The sequence below is a fragment of the Oryctolagus cuniculus genome, chromosome 2 (assembly GCF_964237555.1).
Source record: "Oryctolagus cuniculus chromosome 2, mOryCun1.1, whole genome shotgun sequence".
Lineage (NCBI taxonomy): Eukaryota > Metazoa > Chordata > Mammalia > Lagomorpha > Leporidae > Oryctolagus > Oryctolagus cuniculus.
In genome coordinates, this window is record NC_091433.1 from 109420840 (window position 1) to 109443948 (window position 23109).

General features: G+C 39.2%; 1 protein-coding gene across 13 annotated transcripts in view; it reads left to right on the forward strand.

Annotated features, from left to right (window-relative positions):
* The window catches only part of TSGA10 (testis specific 10), a 134318-nt gene extending 122506 nt beyond the window's left edge, over positions 1-11812 (forward strand). For 9 of the 13 annotated variants that reach the window (XM_070068753.1, XM_070068752.1, XM_070068751.1 and 6 more), the window contains 5 exons: positions 1781-1983; positions 4076-4180; positions 4357-4506; positions 6364-6490; positions 10874-11812. In XM_070068753.1, the coding sequence (XP_069924854.1) occupies positions 1781-1983; positions 4076-4180; positions 4357-4506; positions 6364-6490; positions 10874-10948 (660 nt within the window). In that variant the 3' untranslated portion in view covers positions 10949-11812. Of the gene's footprint in view, positions 1-1780; positions 1984-4075; positions 4181-4356; positions 4507-5382; positions 5465-6363; positions 6491-10873 lie in introns of all 13 variants that reach the window. The other 4 variants (XM_070068748.1, XM_017339681.3, XM_070068749.1 and 1 more) reach the window with 4 other exon arrangements.
* Positions 11813-23109: the final 11297 nt, after the last annotated feature.

Genomic DNA, 23109 nt, shown 5'->3' on the forward strand with positions numbered 1-23109 from the left:
GAGAGAAAAAGTAAGTTAGGGATTGCCTAGGACCAGGGAGGGTAGGGCAAAGTAGCTGCTAATGGGTGCTAAGGTTTTTGGGTGAATGATGAAAAAGTTCTTAACATTAGATAGTTACAATGATTACACAGCTCTTTCAATATGTTAAAAAAAAAACATTGAGTTATTATGAAACTGTTACCAAAAAAAGTCATGCTCCATTTTGTACTGCTGCTAGAAAATATGGCATCGCCATTGCACAGCTTAGTGTTCGTCCAACACAAGCTAAAAATATTTGCCAGTTTGATAGATTAGAAAAGTGTCACCGGTTCAACCATGGAGTATTTTTGCTTCCCAGTAGATATTTATTTATTTATTTTTTACAGGCAGAGTGGACAGTGAGAGAGAGAGAGAGACATCGAGAAAGGTCTTCCTTTTTGCTGTTGGTTCACCCTCCAATGGCCTCCAAGGCCGGCGCACTGCGCTGATCCGAAGCCAGGAGCCAGGTACTTATCCTGGTCTCCCATGGTGTGCAGGGCCCAAGCACTTGGGCCATCCTCCACTGCACTCCCGGGCCACAGCAGAGAGCTGGCCTGGAAGAGGGCCAACCGGGACAGAATCCAGTGCCCCAACCGGGACTAGAACCCGGTGTGCCGGCACTGCAAGGCGGAGGATTAGCCTATTGAGCCGCGGCGCCAGCCTTAGCAATGTCTTGATACGTTTTTGATTGTCCTGACTAGGATAGGGAATCCTAGTGGAATCAAGAGGGAAGAAACCAGGAATATAGCCAACTATCCTATCATGCGTAAGGTAGTCCCTCACACCAAGTAATTAACCAACCCAAAATGTCAGTAGTTACTAGAGAAGAAACTCTGTACAAGAAATAGCACCTTATTTTAATTTGTATTTTTTGTATTACTAGTAAGGATCATTTTTTTCCATTTCATTGTATATCATAAATTTCGTATAATTAGTTGATATTTCTCATCAACTTGTCTGTATTCTTCATATTAGTAAAGATATTAACTATGTACTGTGTTTATTTATTACAGCTATTTTCTTTCAAATTTTGGTCATGTTTCTATTGACTTAAAATATTTGATCAAATTTTTAAGATTTTTGTGTTGTATCTTAGTTCTACTATATACCTATCCACTCCCACCTCCTGTAATTTCATTTTTACTCATTTTCTTTACTGGAATTTTAAGCCTTTCACATTTAAATTTTTTATGCATGTAGAATTTATTATAATATATATTTTGAGGTATGGAATAACTTTTTCCAAATGATAATGACTGGTCTTTCTCCATTTGAAGAAACATGTGGCTTACAGAGTATAATTTAGACTCAAAATAACCTTCAGAAAGGAAGCTCTTCACAGGTTTACACAAGAGAGCAAATGTGCCATTCCTCCTTATATTCCTTAACTTAGAGTGCAGTACATTCCTTCAGATAGGTGTTTGGAACTCACCTAGCTCAGGGCAAAGTCACAGAGATCACCATGTCAGCCTGTCAGCCTTGTAGAAACATAACATAAATATAGAAGCTAGGAATGGAAATTGGTTACAGTTGGGGTTAATATGCCTTTACTTAATGAATTTTGTGATAGGAGCTGAGAGATGGAGAAAGTGATATTATACATGTATGTGTGGTGTGTGTATTTGGTAAGAAGGCAGATAAAATTTCATTAAGTGATTTATCAGTTTATAACATGATACAACAATTTTTATGAATTCCTGATAATATACCAGTTACATGAATGAATGGGGATAAGTGTAGATGTCTTCATATTGTTATACAGATGGAGAATGAGTTAGATTCTGCTCGTTCTGAAATAGAACTCCTCAGGAGTCAAATGACAAATGAGAGGATCTCCATGCAGAATCTAGAAGCTTTGCTGGTGGCCAACCGAGACAAAGAGTATCAGTCTCAGATAGCACTACAAGAAAAAGAATCTGAAATTCAGCTTCTTAAGGAACACCTTTGTTTGGCAGAAAATAAAATGTGAGTTGTTTAGCAATATAATAACAGAAAGTCGTGTTTTTAATTTTCTGGTGCATTTATCGATTACAATTTTAAAGCTACAATGTAGAGAATTTCATTCCCATGATTTGCCATTAATTAACCTGGGTTCAGAAATACTATGATTTGCCTAAGACTTAGTATTCATTTTTATTTTGTTTTATATAAATTTGAGTTTAGCAGTCTCTATTCATTGTTTCCATCAGAGTTTTGGATATCATAGAATGTCAGATCTAAAATACTGCCTTTAAAAATATAATCAGATTAGAAAAGCAATTAAGCACTCTGAAACCAGCAGAGTTTTACATGTCTGGACCCTTCTGCCATTGCTATCTAGTCTTTCCATTTTTCACCTAGTATTTCTTTATGTTCCCGAGGCTATTGGAAGAACTACACTCACTTCCCCAGAACATGATTTGGGGTTGTGTTTGTAACCCCTAGCTTCACTAGTACTTTATTAGAAGACCCCTGGCTGAGGAATGGGTGGAAATACCTATTTGATTATAAACATTTTATGATTAAACTTGGTCACCTCACAGAAACTGAAAATAGGTCTTTGTACAAATAAAGAATGGGAATGGGAGAGGGAGGAGAAAGAAGGGTTGGAGCGTTGGCGGGAGGGAGGAGAGGGTGGGAATCATCTATGTGTTCCTAAATCTGTACATAGGAAATACATGAAACTTGTATTAAATAAAATTTTTTAAAAAGAAAAAAAACTGAGGCAGACTCTTAGCTTCTGTCCTTATTTGTCCCATCCATAATACTTTTTTGCTCTGCCCTCACGTCCATGCCTGAGACCTTGCAAAGGACAGAGATTGTGACCTCAGACACCAGTCACTCCTAGAAGCCCCTAAGGCTGCAGACTCAGGACCAGTTTCCTTCTGAAACTGCTTTCAGGTCATGGTAGCCATGACTGAGCCACTCCTTTTGGTTCCTGGAGCTGGGCTGTTGTGGTTCTTTCAGCTGGTTCTGCAGGATCACTTTCTCAAGCTGGTAGGTAGAAATCCACTTTTGTGAAGGATGCCAAAACTCCCGCGCCAGGAGGGACACTCTGTACCTGGCTGATGAGTACTATCACTAAGAGATGGTTAGCATGATGAACTTGTGCTCTCAGTCCCTGAGTTAACATTTCAGCAGTCTGTGCTGCTGTCCTGATAGCAGGCCCAGAGGGCAGAATGTTCTGTGCCAGCAGCCTTCATCTCTCATCAGTCTCCTTATGAAGTTGTACCTTATTACAGGGTTTTGAGGCCTCGTTTACCCTTAAGGAAGATCCTGTTAAGTTGAAGAGTTTTTGTTTCTAACTGTATGTATATAAATTTCATTCTGGCCAGTGCCGCGGCTCACTAGGCTAATCCTTCGCCTTGCGGCGCCGGCACACTGGGTTCTAGTCCCGGTCGGGGCGCCAGATTCTGTCCTGGTTGCCCCTCTTCCAGGCCAGCTCTCTGCTGTGGCCAGGGAGTGCAGTGGAGGTTGGCCCAAGTGCTTGGGCCCTGCACCCCATGGGAGACCAGGATAAGTACCTGGCTCCTGCCATCGGATCAGCATGGTTCGCCAGCCACAGCGCTCCGGCAGCGGCGGCCATTGGAGGGTGAACCAACAGCAAAGGAAGACCTTTCTCTCTGTCTCTCTCTCTCACTGTCCACTCTGCCTGTCAAAAAAAATTTTTTTTCATTCTATATATAAGTACATATAAGGCAGACCATATTAATTATTGTGCTTATGAATCCCCGTGTTAGCTGCTTGATCATGCTACTAAACACTTATATAATATTTCCAAGTACTTTTATAAAACTAATTTGCAGTAAATAGATAATATATATTATCCTATCTATATATAGGAAAATAGAGAAGGTTTAACCAATTGAGTGGTTAGGCTGGAATTGCTTAGGCCTTTCAAATAGGCAACTTTGTACATTCTGGATATCTGAAATCGGCAAATTTTAGAAGTACTAATAAAATCTCTCTGTAAAAATCAGTGTGACATTAACTCAAACTGAGAAACCATTCCTATGACTAGGGGTCATAGCCTTATCTTAAGTTTAATCAGCAACCACTCCTATCTTGTTTTGCACAGGGCCATCCAGAGTAGAGACGTGGCCCAGTTCAGAAATGTCGTAACGCAATTGGAAGCTGATTTAGACATTACCAAAAGACAATTAGGGACAGAGCGATTTGAAAGGTAAGTTTATTTCTATGGCCACTTTCAGTCTGGGAAACATTGTTTGTTGGGTACAACAGTAGGTTGAACTGCTTTCCTGAGGGTTTGAATTTAAGGTATGAATTGAGTTACGGTTTTATGAGCTTTGATAATGGTCACTGGATATTACAATTACAAGCACCATTATTTTGCTTTAGGGAAAGGGCTGTACAAGAACTTCGCCGCCAAAATTACTCAAGTAATGCTTATCATCTGAGTTCTACAATGAAGCCAAACGCAAAATGTCATTCACCAGAACGTGTTCACCATCGATCTCCTGACCGAGGCCTGGATCGATCATTAGAAGAGTAAGTCAGTATAAGAGTCGATCCTCTTGGAACCATATAGCAATATTTTCAGGGAGTATTTGAGAGTAAGGGAACTCAATATGAATATTGGAACAGTCCAATATTAATAGTGGTACTTAAACATGGTTACCAAGATATGTTGACATAAAAATAATTTTATGGTAATGATAAGCACATGTTTTTTAAAATTTTTCTTTTCTTATGCAAAAGTAGCATATTTTAGATGCTACTGCTTTTTTTAAAGATTTAATTATTTGCTTTAAAAGTCAGAGTTACAGGGAAAGAGGGAGAGAGAGAGAAAGAAAGATCTTCCATCCACTGCTTTATGGCCACAATACCCAGGGTTGGGCCAGGCTGAAGCCAGGAGCCAGGAGCTTCCTCTGTGTCTCTCACGTGGGTAGATGGTAGATGTCTCACATGGGTATTTGGGCCATCCTCTACTGCTTTTTCCAGGCATATCAGCAAGGAGCTGGATTGGAAGTGGAGCAGCCGGGTCTCAAACCAGCATCACAGGTGGTGGCTTTACTCACTGTGCCACAACACTGGCCTGCCCCCTATAGATGCTTATTTGCACTATGTTTTTCCTGCTTAATATATCCTATAAGTTATTCCATAATGATTCATAGAGATTCTCTTTATTCCTTTTGACAGCAGCCTATTCCACTGTGTGGATGTACCATAGTTATTTAACCACTCTCCTAAGTAGTTTATAACAATTTGCGATTATAAAGAAGACTGTAATTAATAATCTTCATATAGTTGTAGAAATATTATCAGAGTAAATTCCTAGAAGTAGGATTGCTAGATCAAGGGGTAAACCCATGTATAGTTTCGTTAGATAGTGCCAAATGCCTCTCTATTTTGCATTTCCTCCAGCAATATGCGAGAGTGCCTGTTTCCCCACAACCTTACCAGCAGAATGTACTCTTAAGCTTTTGAATTTGTGCCAGTATGGAAGGTGAGAAATAGTATTTCAGTGTACTTTTAATTTCAGTTTCTCTTATTATGAGTGAAGCTGAATGTCTTTATAGGTTTAAGGGCTATTTTTGTGTCTTTTTAAAAAATTATCTGTTCATTTCTTCTTTACTATTTTTCTAATAGTTTTGATCCTTTTGTTAAAAAATTTTAGAATAAATTTGAAATATTCAGCAGTGATACAGGCCACAAATATTTTTTCCCATTTTTGTCACTTCTATTTTGACTTTACCTGTACTGTTTTTTCCATGTGAAAGTTATTTTTATGTAATCAAATTTTAAAATCTTTTCCTTTAATACATATAGATTTCTATTCATAGTTAGAAAATCTCTGTATCTAGATAATTAAGGAATTCACTGTTTTCTTTCAGTATTTATACAGTTTTCCTGTTTTACACATGTGTATTTATTTATTTGTATTTTGTTTGAAAGGCAGAGAGACACATGGAGAGAGACTTTTTAAAAAAGATTTATTTATTTGAAAGGAAGAGTTACAGAGAGGCAGAGGCAGAGAGAGGGAGAAAAGAGAGGTCTTCCATCTGCTGGTTCACTTCTCAAATGGCTGCAACGGCTGGAGCTGTGCCGATCTGAAGCCAGGAGCCAGGAGCTTCTTCCAGGTGTCCCATGTGGGTACACGGTCCCAAGGACCATCTTCCACTGCTTTCCCAGGTCATGGCAGAGAGCTGGATTAGAAGTGAAACAATTAGGACTCGAATTGGCGCCCATATGGGATACTGGTTCTGCAGGCAGCAGCTTTACCCACTATGCCACAGCACCAGCCCCAAGAGAGAACTTTTTATATTCTGGTTTCTGATCCTTTTGGAGTTTATGTACGGTTTGAGGAATATATCTAAATTTATCTTTTTCCAAATGATTATCCAGTTGTCCCAGGACCATTCATTACAAGCTCTCTGATCTGGTGATTCAAGTGTCTTTCTGGACTTTCTGTTCCATTGATCTGCATAATCATGTGCCAGCCCTACACCGTTTAGATTATGGAAGCTTCATGGTAGGTTTTTGTTGTTTCGTTTCTTTTTGCAGGGCTAGTCCAGAGGTGCACTGGTGAACAAGTGCTTCAACGGGGAGGAGGGCAAAGCTCTGATCTGTAGCACCTGCCATTCTCTGTGGTGTAAATACTCCCACTCTGGCCAGTTCAAGCCATCAATGATTTAACAACTAGGTCCTAAAATCCTTAAGTATTTACCGTCAGTGGTAAGCCAACTCCAGCACAGCAATGGGCTAGTTCACTTTAACAGTTCTTCTTTTCAAGTGTTTATATTTTCCTGGGAGTTTTATTTTTCATATGAACTTTAGAATCAACTTGTCTAGCTCTGTTTTTAAAAATCCCATTGGAATTTTTATTAGGATCACACTAAACTTATGAGTTAACTTGGGAAGAACTGACATCTTGATTATGTTGAGATGTCCTAATCAATTTGTTCAAATTAACTTTTGTGTCTTTTCAGGAATTTCTTGTAGTTTTCTTTACATTGGTTTTGAACATTTTTTATTAAGTTTATACCTAAATATTTTTATCTTTTATGTTGCTATTATAGATGTCTGTTTCATTTGTTATATCTTCAGAAAATGCTATTTTTTCAAGATTTATTTATTTATTTGAAAGGTAGAGTTACAGAGAGGCAGAGGCAGAGAGAGAGAAAAGTCTTCCATCTTCTACCTGATGGTTCACTCCCCAAATGGCCGCAATGGCTGGAGCTGAGCAATCCAAAGCCAGGAGCCAGGAGTTTCTTCCAGGTCTCCCATGCAGGTGCAGGGGCCAAAGCACTTGGCCATCCTCTGCTGCTTTCCCAGACCATAGCAGAGAGCTGGATCAGAAGTGGAGCAGCTGGGACTCAAACTGGTGCCCATATGGGATGCTGCCACTGCAAGCAGTGGCTTTACCTGCTGTGCCACAGTGCCAGCCCCACTATTTATTTTTGTATGTTAATTTTTCATCATGCTACCTCACTAAATTCTTTTATTGTCTCATTAAGTTTTTTTTTTTTTTTTTTTTTTATTTCTTAACAGGCAGAGTGGACAGTGAGAGAGAGAGAGACAGAGAGAAAGGTCTTCCTTTGCCGTTGGTTCACCCTCCAATGGCCGCCGCAGCCGGCGCGCTGCGGCCGGCGCACCGTGCTGATCCGATGGCAGGAGCCAGGAGCCAGGTGCTTTTCCTGGTCTCCCATGGGGTGCAGGGCCCAAGCACCTGGGCCATCCTCCACTGCACTCCCTGGCCACAGCAGAGAGCTGGCCTGGAAGAGGGGCAACTGGGACAGAATCCGGCGCCCCAACCGGGACTAGAACCTGGTGTGCCGGCGCCGCTAGGTGGAGGATTAGCCTAGTGAGCCGCGGCGCCGGCCTAAGTTTTGTTTTTGACTCTCTAGATTTTTCTAAGTATGTTATCTGCAAAAAGAGGTGGCTTTCTGTCTTCTTCTGTTTCTGTGTCTTGAATTGTGTTTTCTATCCTTTAAAACAATTTGCATTGCTTTGAAGCTATCTGGTTTCTGAAGATTTAGTTGAACTCATGTATGAAACTGAGTCGCCTTGTTTCATTTTTGTGGAGTGCCTTCCTTGATAACTTGATTTTTCTTCTTTAAAAACTGATCTCTTAAAGCTCTCTGTCTGTATAGGCTTAAAGAATTATTTATTGTTTCTAGGTTTTCAAATTTATTTGTACGAGAGTGACCAATGTAGTATTTGTGAATTTTTAAATTTCTTCTTTATCAACAGTTACATTCCTGTTACCATTTTTTATTTGTGTATTTGTGTTCTACCTTCTACTTTTTTTTTTTTTAAGATTTTATTTATTTGAAAGGCAGAATTATAGAAAGACAGAGGCAGAGAGAGAGAAAGGTCTCATATCCGCTGGCTCAGTCCCTAAATGGCTGCAACAGCCAGAGCTGGGCTGATCCAAAGCCAGGCCTGGAGCTTCTTCCAGGTCTCCATGTGCCACCCTCTACTTTTTTTCCTCATTATATTAGTTAGTTCTTTGCTTACTTTGTTCATTGCATCAAAGAACCAGGATTTTTAAAAAAATATTTTTTAAAGAAAGCTTTTATTTAATAAATATAAATTTCATAGGTACAACTTTTGGAATATAGGGGTTCTTCCCCCCATACCCACCCTCCCACCCCTACTCCTGTCCCACCTCCTACTCCCTCTCCCATCCCATTCTTCACTAAGATTCATTTTTAATTATCTTTATATACAGATCAACTCTATACTAAGTAAAGATAAAAATCCTTCAAAAAATATTTCAGAAGCAGAAAGAAACACAGAGACCGAGAAAGAGAGCTCCCAAATGCCTGCAACAGCCATAGCTGGGGTTGAAGCTGGGACCGTGGGACTCAATCCAGGTCTCCCGAGTGATTGACAGGAATCCAATTACTTGAGCCATCTTCACTGCTTCCCAGGATCTGCGTTAGCAGGAAGCTGCAATCAAGAGTAAAGCTGGCTATGGAACCAAGGCACTCCGATATGAGGCCTATCTAAACTGGCAACTTAACTGTTAGGCCAGATGCCTACCGGAGAACCAGGATTTTGATTTGGTCACCTGTTTCTCTTACTAATTTTTTAAAATTATTTCCTCCCTTGTCCTATCTTCTAATTTGTTGTGTTTTTCCTGGCTTTTTCAGTTGGAGAATTTAATTAATTCTTTGTTCTTCTTTTATTTTATTGATATAAGTGTTTAGATCTATGAATTTTCCTCTGATCACTGCTTTAAATAGATCCCAAAGGTCTGGATACATAATAATTTTCTTCTCATTCTTTTCAGATGCTGTAATTTCTATTTATAGTTTCACTTTTACCTGAGTTGTTTGATAGGAAATATTTAATTTGCATTTTGAAGGGCTTTTTGTTTTGTTTTAGTTTCATTGTTAATTTCTAGTCTTACTACATGTGACTAAGGAATATTATCTATTGTGTTTCTGTTTTGTGGAACCTACTCATATTTTCTTTGTGCTTTGTGAAAAGTTCACATACATTTAAGAAGATGTGCCTCTTCTTATTGGAGTAGTAGCCAATATATTTCCAAAAGATTTACCTTTTTGATTTTCTGTAGATCTATTATATCATTGCTTAATTTTTATCCACTTGGCCTGTTTTAAACTAAGAGCATTTTAAAGTCTCCAGTTATTTGTAGGTTTTTATTTCTTCTGCTTTGTTGAAAAATATTTATTTGTTAATTTGAAAGGCAGAATGATAGAGAGAGAAAGATAGAGATCTTCCATCCACTAGTTCACTTCTCAAATGACAGTAACTGGGACTGGGCCAGACTGAAGCCAGGGATCCAGAGCTCCATCCAGGTCTCCCATGGGAGGTGTAGAGGCCCACATATTTGGGCTATCTTCAGCTCCTTTCCCGGGAGCATCAGCAGGGAGCTGGATCAGAAGCAGTGCAGCCAGGACTGGAACTGGCACTTCAATACAGGATGCCAACATCACAAGCAGCAGCTTAACTTGCTAGGCCACAATGCCACTTGCATCTCTAATTTTGTTTTCTATAGGTGGTTTGCTGTTTTATTTGTTGCATAGGTATTTTGAACTGCATTCTTCATTGTGGAACATAGATTTTATACTGTATCCTTTTCTTAATGCATTTAAATTTGGAGGGCAGAGGGAGTGGTACTACATTGGAGTTGCAACTCCTGTTTTCCTTTTGTCTCCATTTGCCTGGTAAATATCTTTATTTTTAGCTGTTTTGTTTTAAGCCTATCTCTTATGTATGCAGTATGGATTTGGAATTTACTTTGAGACATTTTGAAATGCTCTTTTTAAGGTAGATGAGTTAAAATCTTTCACATTATTTATGTGACTATTACGTTTGGTTGCAACTCTGTTATTATTATTGCGTGTAACGTGATATTTGGTTAATTCTCTCTTTTTAAACAAAACTGCTTATGGTATTTATGGAGGTTTGTATCTTATTGAATTTTTCCATCGACAGCAAAGAACTCACTCCCTCCTGAAACCCCTTGGTAGACTCTATCCCTTGCAGCCCTCTGCTTGCTCCTCAATCCCTTGGCAAACTCTAAATTTATTCTCTCTTTATTTTGGTAATCTTGAGAATGTTATGTGAATGGACTCCTATAGTGTATGTAACATTTTGGGATTGGCTCTTTTCATTTCTCATAATGAGATCCATCCCAAGTTGTATATAGTACTAGTTCATTCCTTTTATTGGTGAATAGCATTCCATAGTATGCATGTACCACAGTCTGTGAAAACTGAGTAGAAAAAAATACATCATACCCTTCACAGAAGCTAGAGGGAAATCTTAAATGTTGTGAAAGTAATGTTAGAATATATATTTTTATACATGCTGAAACAGTTAAATTAAATTGTTAATGTTAAATTAAAATATTAATCTGCATAATTTTTATCTCTCATAGGAATCTTTGCTACAGAGATTTCTGACACGCGAAAAGATTCTTCACATCCTTGGAAGAGTCAAAGTTACAAACTGATTTTTTTGCTATATGATTGCATTTATCTTTTGAACACGTGATGGTGTTAAATGTTTTTATTAACTTTGTGCCTCTGAATCTGTTCTCATGTGCCATGCCGCAGTGATCCGAGATGACTTATAAAACAAAAGTGTATGGCTCTTTCTATCCATACAGTAATAGTGAGTGTAAAATCTGCTTACTTCACTATTGAACACTGTTTTGTTAACTATCCAGAGTAAATAAAGAAACTTAAAAAAAAGAGGGAAAAGTGTTTTTACAAAACTGATGTCCTTTCCTTTCTTAGTATCTCAAATAATTGGTTGGTTAGATTTTTTTTTTCATTGTGATTTATGCTTTCATGGCTGAAGAAGTTGTGCCAAAATAGGCACAGTTTACCAGTACTGGCCTGGGACCCAATATTCCATTTTGGAACCAACCTGATATAAATTCCATGCCATAATCTGACTTCAAAGCAGCAGAAAGTAGGAGTGTGTCAGGGTTTTAAATCCATACTGTTGTACCACTCAAAGACTAATAAACATACATTTTCTACATTGTGTTTACTCCTGCTATTTTTAGAAAGGTAGGTGATGATACATCTGTCAAGAATGTAAGACTTTCAAAAATCTGTATTTTGAATAAGTTTTCTTTAAAACAGTAAAGTACTACAATCAACTTAATTGCCATTTAATTATATTTTTTGCCTGTGGCAGCTGTCTGTAATCTGGAATAACAAGTTCAGTGATGTTTCCCTTTTTTCCCCTCTTAAAATTTCCTAAATTGCTTATCTGTCCATAGGCTTTTATTTAATGTTGATATTAGAGCCTGAATGCTACTGTATTTTACTGATATAAGCTATTTGTATTCTTGCCATTTTAATAAAAGAAACAAATTCTGTTATGAATAGTATTCATATGATGTAGATAATTTCTCATTTTATCTAGTCACTTTTCAGTATGACTATAGTGTGTAGGACAGTGCCCTGATTTAAGTCATATTTAATCATTTACACACTGATGCTTTACTATAATTTCATGCTGCAGATTCACTTTAGTTTCATTTTTGAAAACCTTCAGGTTTACTCGTCTAGTTTAATATAGTCCCTTACAGATTGGTTAAAAATGAAAAATTTAAAATAAGATACCCTTTTACATGTATTTTAAGGATAAGATGCCAAAATGTTGTTCTTGCTAATATTAAATGATATATTGATATATATATACAAAATTAACCTTTTCTGGGGACCTCCATATTCTTAGCAGTAGGTCATCACAACATTGATTTTAGTCTGTCCATGTGGAAGAGCTGACCAAGAGCTGAGTGTCACTTGTCATATGCACTTAACACATCTGTACAGGGCAGTATGTAAGGAGAGCAGCATGAGAGGAACAGATGTATGTAAGAAAATATCTTCATGCTTGATTAAAAATATGCTATACTTGTGCTATCAATTACAGACTATTTAAAAAGAAAAGTATGTGGTAAATATGGCCAATATTATCCAAAGGCCAAGGAAACTTCAGATCTCCTCTATGTTAAAACTTGAAAGAAAATATTGCTTGTAATAATATTCAAGAACATTTTTTGTTTTAAATAAAAGTCTAATCATGTAATTATTTTTTTTTCTAATCATGTAATTATAAATATTCAGTAGCCCATTGATGTAGTAGAGACTACTTAATGCAAACTCAATATAAAAACTATAACAAGCATAGTCTTTCTTAGATGACAAATCACCTGAAAAAGAGCTTTCAGCTTCCAGGTGTCATGTCAGTACAAAACATACACTCCTGTTGAAGCAACAGTGTGTAACAGAAAATTGTTAAATCCAGAATCCCTGGTATAAACATCCTATTTTGAAGTTCAAGCACCACTAAGATGGCGTTAGTCTTGTTTTTGGCTTATCTAAACTGTCATCCAACTTTCTGTTGAGAGTAGAAGCAAAGCATTTGCATGGCGTGCCATTTGAAGTTCATAAGCTAAAATTTCAAAAAGAACACGTGTTACATTTTTGATCTTTAGATTATGACAGTTAGGGTTCATTCCTCTTATAATTTAGCAACAACATGCATAATGAGTTAACTAAGTGTATGTTCTGGTAGTATTAGCTACTAAAAACTTAGATGGAATCAACTAAAAATGTTAATAATGTAAAGAAAATGTCTACGTGACATTTTGTAAGAATACTGGCCACTGTGGTTATAAATGACTCACCTTGAAGATGCAGAAGAAAAAAGAATATGAATGGAAGCCTTTGGGTTTCTCATCACTTTTAAATGCTTCAAAACTTATTTGAAATTATGCATCCAGGTATTTATTAAAATATATTTCAAAAATCAGTCTCATAAGAATCTGCTATTTCCTCCTTTTCTACATATTTCCTCATAAGTCCTTGCTGTGCCCTTATATAGAATCTTCTCAGCTCCCCAAATTCTTTTATTAAGTTTTATTTTAAAGGCAGAGAGATGGAGAGATTTCTTTCATCTACTAGTTCATTCTCCCAAATGCCCAAAACACCTAGAGCTGGGCCAGGCCAAGGCCAAGAGCCCAGAGCTCAATCAAGGTCTCCCTTGTAGATGGCAGCAATTCATCCACCCAGCCATCTGATGTGAAGGTACTTAAAGAAGTTCATGAAAAATGGAATTGAAAGATGCTTATTTTGATGTAAAACATTTTTTAAATCTATGCATAGTTTTTCATAATATGTATTTTTGGGGCCGGCGCCGCGGCTCACTAGGCTAATCCTCCACCTTGTGGCGCCGGCACACCGGGTTCTAGTCCTGGCTGGGGCGCCGGATTCTGTCCCGGTTGCCCCTCTTCCAGGCCAGCTCTCTGCTGTGGCCAGGGAGTGCAGTGGAGGATGGCCCAAGTGCTTGGGCCCTGCACCCCATGGGAGACCAGGAAAAGCACCTAGCTCCTGCCTTCGGATCGGCCATTTGGGGGGTGAACCAATGGAAGGAAGACCTTTCTCTCTGGCTCGCTCGCTCTCACTGTCCACTCTGCCTGTCAAAAAAAATGTATTTTTGATGAACTTTTTAAAGACCACTTGTAGCCATGATTTTCAGTATTTTTGCACCAAAATAAAACTTTAATTATATTTTCTACAGATTTTTTTGAGGTACTTTGTATTACTGACAAAATATGAAGTGTATCAATTTCTTTCTTTCAGTAAATTTTCTAGTAGAAATAGTATTCCTTAATTTTATGAGGAATACACATGTTTTATAGTTTGGAAAAAGGATATCTATGTAATTATAGGATTAAAAAAGCAGAATATATTTTATAAACAGCATCAGACTAGTTTATTTAGGTGCTCCTTAATGTTTCAGTTTTAACAGTTTGTAGAAATAAGCAACCTTTAGAATTGTCTGATAAACATGCAATTAAAATATTTAAGTATAAATAAGTAATAATTGTGCAGTTCCTATAAAATAAAAATTATGCAAGGTGTTCTTCAATAGTAGACCTTATTCCAAATAATCCTGTGATTCATGGATTGAGTTAATATTGGAATAATGTAACATCTGCAGGCAGGAAGATAATCACAATATTGTCACATGTCAAATCTGCTTCCTTACGGTGCAGATTGAAATGTGAGGCAAGCAATAAGAAAAATAACATTTGTTAATTGTCTCATTACTTCAGTCATTCCTAATCCTAGCTTCACTTTATAGTGACTTGTGAATCTTTTAAAAAAATACAGTGAACTTAATGTCCTAGGGGCTGTAATGTGCCAAAAGCAGGAAATATCCTTATGACTCAATTCCAGGGAATCTATTCTTTCTGAATTTTTTGGACTTAAGTTATAACACTATTTGATCAAATTACTTATACTTGTCCCTTTTAAATTGTATTTAAAATGTTTCTTGTTTTTCTTCCTCATTTGATTCTCTAGGATTATAGAATGATTTCTCTAATATCAATTTTTTTCTGTACAATTTCTGTATTTTTTAATTAATTAATTTATTTTTAAGGAATACAAATTTCATATGTACAACTTTAGGAATATAGTCATTCTTCCCCTCATACTCGCCCTTCTACCCACATTCCCACCCCTCCTCCTCCTCTCTCTCCCCTTCCCAGTCCCATTCTCAATTAAGATTCATTTTCAATTAACTTCGTACACAGAAGATCAACTCTATAATAAGTAAAGATTTCAACAATTTGCACACACACACACGCACACACACAAAACTGCTTGGGAACAAGTATCACATTTAACTCTCATAATACAACTCATTGAGGACAGAGGTCCTGCTTGGGGAGTCGGTGCACAGTGACTCAGGTTATAGAGATTCAAAAGATGGTGGAGTAGGGAGAGAGCTTACTGCTCTGGTCTGGGAGAGGATAGCTTAAAAAAAGTGGAGAGTGCAGTCTGAGAGAAGAGTCAGGGAGAAAACAGCAGAGGAAACACTAAGCAAATTAGAGGGACACTGTGGACCTACATGGAGGGCGTGGACGCCCACAGCTCAGGACTCCAAGGACTCCAGCAGCCGAGAACTACTGCACCAGCGTGGGAGAGGAGGTGAGACCAGACTGCAGCAGCCGCAGCCACTGGCGATAAAGCTGCAGGAAGAGCCTAGAGGGGACCCGGCTTGGAGCCCCATGGCGGGGTAGTGTGTCTCTAATACCTCTTTTTTGGCTTTTTAGCTTATTACTTAGCATTTTATCTGTTACAATAAATGGCCTTTTCTAGCCTTTGTCACTGAAATGAATAATGTACCTTTGTGTGCTATAGTGGTAACCTCAGAAACAACTTTAATGAGTGAGACTTGGTTTGCTATGTTACAAATATGCGCTTTAAAGAAACACAGTGCTGTCCTCAGAGGATGTTACTGAATGGAGGAGGGCAAAACATATGCCTACTTGAGCATTCTATTGATTGCTATGCCTTTATATAGCCTCATGATGTCTGTGAGGTTTGTGAAAGGGCTGCTCGGATGTTATTGATCATGAACTTATGGGGTCCATGTCATCACCCGTCATCGCTGATTTGTTTTTGTTAGAACCTCTTGTCACACCTTGTATACTTTGCATTGTCTTTCTTAAATTAACTTTCTTCTTTAATATAGATTTAGTTATTCTTAGTCTGTCACATAAATGTATTCAGTTCCCCAAACAGCCAGTGATGTAGCCACGATTTTTTCCTATCTTAGGGGAGTAAGGAGAACATTCAATCTCAGACAGGTTTTATAACTATCTTTTATACAAGCTACAAAACAACTAAGTATTTGAGTGAAGGTCTTTCTTCTTTTTATTCATTTAAATTTATTCTAAAGGGAGAGAGAGAGAGAGAGAGAGAGAGAGAGAGAGAGAGAGAGAGAGAATTTCTATCTACTGGTTCACTCCCCAAATGCCTGAAACAGCTGGTGCTGGGCTAACTGAAGCCAAGAGCCAGGAACTCCATCTGGGTCTCCTATGTGGGTGTCAGGGGCCCAAGTACTTGAGCCATCATCTGCTGCTTTCCCAGGGTACACATTAGCAAGAAGCTGGATCAGAAGTGGAGGTGGGACTTGATCCCAGGGACCTCCCATATGAGACCTCCCATATGGGATGCAGGGTCCTGGGGTGGTTTAACCCACTGCCACACACTTGCCCCTGAGCCGAGGTCTCTGTGTGTAAGTCTGTGTGTTACCCGCTTGCTCTTTGCCTCCTCACCGCACAGAGATTGTGTGGCCATTGCCTGACAGGCGTGGTGATTTCACTAATTGGTGAACTTACCTATGACACAATTTTGTCATCTCTGTTCCTCCTGCAGAACTTACATTTTGAAGCTTCTTGGATTTTCCAATTTTCTTGAATTAAGGGTGTAATTCTGCAGAGTAATGGGTACTCAGTGTTCACACAGTATTATCTGTTATTTATGAAGCCATTTTCCATTAAAATCTGTTTATTTCTATTGACATGACAATTCAGAAAACATTGTTGCCAACTCTTTTTACATTAATAAACTTTTTGAACAGGAACTAAACATGCAAATACTTTACCTATGACTTTTACTCTGAACACTTCATACAATTTTGGTCTTTTCATTTTTTAAATTAAATATTTATTTATTTATTTGAAAGGCAGAGTTGGGGGGGAGGGAGAGAGAGAGAGAGAGAGATTAATTTTCCCTCTGCTGGTTCACTTCCCTCATGGCCACAATGGGCCAGACTGAAGCCAGGATCCAGGAGCTTCTTCCAGTCTCCCATGTGGGTGCAGGGGCCCAAGGAGTTGGGCCACCTTCTGCTGCTTTCCCAGGCCATTATCAGGGAGCTGGATTGTAACTGGAGCAGCAGGGACACAAACCCGTGCCCATATGGGATGCCAGTGTCACAGGTGGTGGTTTAACCCACTAGACCACAACACCGGTTCCATTTCACTTTTTTATTTTACTCAGAAATAGGTGTTAAATATGAAAATTTTAGATTAAAGCAATATGTATTTCCTTGATTAGCTGAAAGTGGATCTTTGTGAATGGTGTGGTCATCACAGCAGAGCATTTGTTGTAACAAAAGCATCTGAGCGTGGGATGCTCGACCCTCATATGTACTCAGGCTGGTTTTTCTCAATTAAGTCTTAAAGTCAGTGTTTAGTCTGATTCTGCAGCATCACAATTCCTTCTTGATAGAGTATAGTTATTGCAAAAATAAAATACAACCCTTTGAGGATGGGCGATAGCAATTTGTATTCTATAATAGCAAAAGTTTCTTTTAATGTACTGTTGATTGATCATTTGAGAAGGAAAGAATCTTATTTGAAGTTACTTGAACTTGTTTTGCATTGCTGTTTCATGAGGCCCTGTAAACTTTCTCCTCTTTGACACATTTGTTTATTCCTGTGTGACATAATGCTGCCTGAAATCTTCACTCCCAGCCCATTGAAATAGCCTCAAAATGAAGCTGCGATGTGATACATATTGTCACACCCTAGCTTTCTTTCCAAGAATAGACGCACTTCGACATTTTGCATTTCAGTAGAGTATTAAGTGGCTTGGAAGGCCTCGCTTTGCTGTAAAGAAGGAACGTATCGGAAGTTTTAGGATCCTAACAGACAGAAGAGTTGTAAGTGACTCTCTTTCACCAAGGATATCTGATATTTGATGTTAACACAGACCAAGTCTTCTGAATCATTTTTTTTTCAGCGAATAGTTCACAGATGTAATTATTTACAAATCTTCTTATGCACCCAAGCCAATTTGAAATATACCTGCTTAACTTGCATAATTGATGTATCAGGCTATGCATGCTTTTAACTGCTGTTGAAAATTTAATTAATTTATGTAATGTTTTAAATTGTTTTGGAAGAAAAAATTTTGTAGCTTCTAAATTCCAGAGCTTAGAGTCGTGCCAAGCACATCCTAAGTTTTTAATAGATGTTAACCATTGTTACAGTACCTCCCTTACTTATCCCATAAAGAAATTGGAAAGGACCTAGAGAAGACCCATGCTCCCTTTCTCTAGTGTTGGCTGATGTTAAATACAAACACGTAAAAGAATGAATTTAAGAAACTTACAAGTGTGAATTTGCCAACATTACCTCCCACAGCAGGGCTGCGAATCACCACTGCTAAGAATTCCAGGATGTCATAAATAGTATATTTTAAACAGATTTAAGTTTTATATGTGCTAAAATATGATAAATGTCTTTTCTTTATTTTCAGCAGAGAAATGAACACCAGCTAAAACACCCCAGATGTCTCACAATAGAAAAACCAATGATTTTGAGTAAAGCTGCTCACATGAGGAGTCTTCAGAAAGGTTATGGAAAACGGGCATTAATAAAACTAGACATGGATTTCAAAATAAACATTTTTTAATTCCATTTCTCCCACCAATTTTTGATGCTGCCTGTACATGATCTCTTTGCCATGCAGTTCCTGGTTTCTGGCCTCAGTAGCACAGCATCTCTCTAGCAAGGGAGGTTTGGCCAGACTAATGCCTGTTAAGGCAGGGTGTGAAATATTGTCCAGAGGTGACATCATCAGCAAACGGCACAGTGCTGAGACTCCGTGTGCTGAGAGGGCCTGCAGAGTCCGATAGTGCTGTTTTGAACTAGAAGGACACCTTCCATGGGGCCACACTTTTTAAAAAATTTTTTTTTATTTTTTGCCAGGCAGAGTTGGACAGTGAGAGACCGAGAGAAAGGTCTTCCTTCTGTTGGTTAACCGCTATGGCCGGCATGCTGCATCGATCTGAAGCCAGGAGCCAGGTACTTCCTCCCGGTTTCCCATGCAGGTGCAGGGCCCAAGCACCTGGGCCATCCTCCACTGCACTCCCGGGCCACAGCAGAGAGCTGGCCTGGAAGAGGAGCAACTGGGACAGAATCCGGTGCCCCAACCAGGACTAGAACCCTGAGTACCAGCGCCGCAGGCAGAGGATTAGCCTAGTGAGCCGCGGTGCCGGCCAAGGAGCCACACATTTTCAATAGTCTGCTTGTTATTTCCCTTTATGCATTTTCTCATGGGGAAACTGTTTGTTATTACTGAATCGGTACTTACTCTCCTATGTAAATTAAATAAAACACTAAATTATACCATGAAACTAATGTACTCCTTCAAAACCAGCACCATATTTTCCCCAAAGAAGCATTTGATCTATAATGAACATTTTCAATATATAAGCCAGTGATCATGAGGCCAGTGAGAAGCAAAAGAGCGCTATGTGTCAACTGGAGCTGGAATTCTTTGTTTTGTATGAATGTGAAGAGTGTAGGGCAACTGCTTAAGGGAAACTGAAGAGCTACATCCTCCATAAATATGAGATTAAGAATTTTTAAATATCTCCACATAGGCAACCTTTTGGAGGGCTTGAAATAACTCATGATGACAGCTGATAGCAGAAATATACACATTAGAGGCAGGCATCTGGCCTAGTAGTTAAGCTTCCAGTTGAGATGCCACATCCCATACCACAAAGACTGGGTTCAAATCCTGGTTCCACGCCCAAATCCAGCTTCCTGCTAATGTGTGGGCAGTGTTAATGGCTCAAGTACCTGGGTCCTTCCCACACGTGTGGAAGACCCAGGGTGAGTTCCTGGCTCCCAGTTTTGGCCTGGCCCTGTCCCAGTTGCAGGCATTTGAGGAGTGAACCTGAAGGCAGAAGAAAACTTGTGTGTTTCTCTCTCTGCCTCTCAAATGAAAAATAAAAATAAACCCATTATTACTGTGTGACTATATACACAAATATGCATATATAAAATTATTCATTTGTGTTTTAAATAAAGGTATTTAAACTTAACTTTTGTGTAAACATTGGCTGATCCTCCAGAATTTAGAGAGGTAACCATTCAAGTGAAAAAATCATCCACACACTCAATTTTACTACAAGTTAATATAAGCCAGTAAAAATGTGCCTTAAAAGTTAACACCAGTAATAAAGTTAATGCTGTGGCTTACTAAAGAAGGAAAATGCTCAGTTCAAGAGTGATATGTCTGCTCTGACCACTTAATTTCAGCAGAGACAAAGCGTTGAGAAATGTTAACCAGTGCTAGAGATTGGCAGGGTGGGAAAAGTGGGAGAAAAGGAGTCAGGGATGCTAGTGATGTCTGCTGCTGGACAGTGTAGACTGCGGATCCCACAGGAGTAAGTCCTCACTCTCCCAGTAAGTAACACCGTTGCCGCCTTTAGATTGTAAGATTCACAAGGGCAAGGCCATGTCCTAAGTCACTACTCTAGCCCCACACCTAGGTCAGCACACTTTCTAGGTCTCACTCAATATTTATTGACAGCATCCATGTGTGAGTCTAGCATCCAATGTCTTTACGTGATGTGACCGTACAAATTTTATTCTCCAGCCCAGATGAGAAGGAGGAAGGAGACCTGCATTGCAAGAGAACAGACCAATGTGGAGAAAGGTGCCAAGGTCTGAAGGAGCTAAACAGTCTGGGGATTGCAGGTGATTCACTGAAGGTGCAGCACAGAATGCGAGTGTCTGCTGGCTGACAGTGGTGCCGGGTAAGGAAGGGACTAGGTCATAAGGAACTTCCTATGCTGTACTAAGGGGTTTCAGCTTTGTCCAGAAAGCCTTTAAGGAAATTTCAGGGTACCAGTAACCAGGGGAATGAGCTATTCAGCTTTTCGTTTTAGAAGGATTACTCTAGGCATGGGATGGGAGTGGGGACAGACCAGTTAGAGGCCACTGCTATAAATCGTAAAACTAAGCTAGTGGGAGGAGGGGGAGCGGCACTGTGGCTCACTTGGTTAGTCCTCCACCTGCAGCGCCGGCATCCCATATGGGCGCTGGATTCTGTCCCGGTTGCTCCTCTTCCAGGCCAGCTCTCTGCTGTGGCCCGGGAGGGCAGTGGAGGATGGCCCAAGTGCTTGGGCCCTGCACCCGCGTGGGAGACCAGGAGGAGGCTCCTGGCTCCTGGCTTCAGATCAGCATAACTCCGGCCGTGGTGGCCATTTGGGGGGTGAACCAATGGAAGGAACACCTTTCTTTCTGTCTCTCTCACTGTCTGTAACTCTACCTGTCAAATAAATAAATAAAAATCTTTTAAAGAATTTTTAAAAAACCTAAGGTAGTGGGAATGGAGAGGTGGAAATTTCAGAAATATTGAACAGTTAGGACTTGGTAAGCAACTGAATAAATGACTTGAAGGAGAGAGATGTTTAGGATTTACTTTCAAGGTTTCTGGCCCAGGAAATTGCAAGACAAGGTGGGTTCACATTGTTGTTTGGGATCTCAAAGGAAACCCAGCGCTGTCTGCTTGGCTTCTGTGATGCCGTTTGCTCATGGTTTTCCTTCTGCCTCTCTGGGCTTTATTCTCTCCTACAGATGTCCTCTGCCTTCAGACGACGGTTTCCTCGGTGCTCCACTGTAGACCTCCTTTTAAAATTATTCCAGAGATCTCATCTAGTTCCTTGGTTTTAATTATTATCTGTATGCTTTTTTTTTATTCTTTTTTTATTTATTTTTTTATTTTTTTGACAGGCAGAGTGGACAGTGAGAGAGAGAGACAGAGAGAAAGGTCTTCCTTTGCCGTTGGTTCACCCTCCAATGGCCGCTGCGGCCGGCGCACTGCGCTGATTCGATGGCAGGAGCCAGGTGCTTCTCCTGGTCTCCCATGGGGTGCAGGGCCCAAGCACCTGGGCCATCCTCCACTGCACTCCCTGGCCACAGCAGAGGGCTGGCCTGGAAGAGGGGCAACCGGGACAGAATCCGGCGCCCCGACCGAGACTAGAACCCGGTGTGCCGGCGCCGCTAGGCGGAGGATTAGCCTAGTGAGCTGCGGCGCCGGCCATCTGTATGCTTTTTAATTTATCTTTCCAGCTTTGATCATTCTCTTGAAAACCATATCCCACTAGTTGCCTACTGAATATCTAAATAGCTCATAAGCACTCAATTTCACTATAGCTAAGCAAAATTCGCAACGTCTCCTCCCTGAATCCTTTGTTCTTGTTCCCCACAGCTCCACCAGCACTGTGTCAGATGTCTGATCCTTGAGCCCACCCATCATCCTATCACGTCCTACCTTTCACACTCCCCACATTCAGTTAGCCTAAATGTCACTGTCTACTATAAAATACTGCTGAAAAAATTTTAAGATTTAAGCAAATGGAAAGACGTTATGTGTTTATGAATTGGAGGGCTTAACTTGCTGAGATGACAATATTCCCCAAAGCCATCTACAAACTGAATGTAACCCTTATCGAAATACCAAATTGTTTATTTTTCATTCTAAATATGTACATTTTCTTCATGTTTTTGGGACTCAATTGTTAAGTTTATAATTGTTTAACTGTTATAATTAAACATTTCTATAAGTGTTATGTTATAATTGTTTGGTCTTTCTGATGTATTGACCCATTTGTAGTTATAAAATCTTTCTTTACCTCTCATAGCAGTTTTGTTTAAAGTCTACTTCGATGTTTAAAGTCATTCTAATTTTCTTATGTTTGCTGTTTACATAAGTCTTTAACATCCTTTTACTTTAAATTTTTTTTGCTTTTATTTCTGTTGTATCTTTGGATCTTAAGTTTGTATTATAAAAAAGAATACCTGAATTAAAAAAAATTGGCCTGTCTTTGCCTTTTGGTTGAATTGCTTGTATTCATGGCCATGCTTTTCTTGACTGTGGTTAGATTTACCTCTGCCACTTACCGTTTTGTTCTCTATCTATCGCCTGTCTTATTTTCCTCTTGTGCCTTTCCTGTCTTCTTTTCTATTAGGTCGCTGTTTTCTAATTAACATTT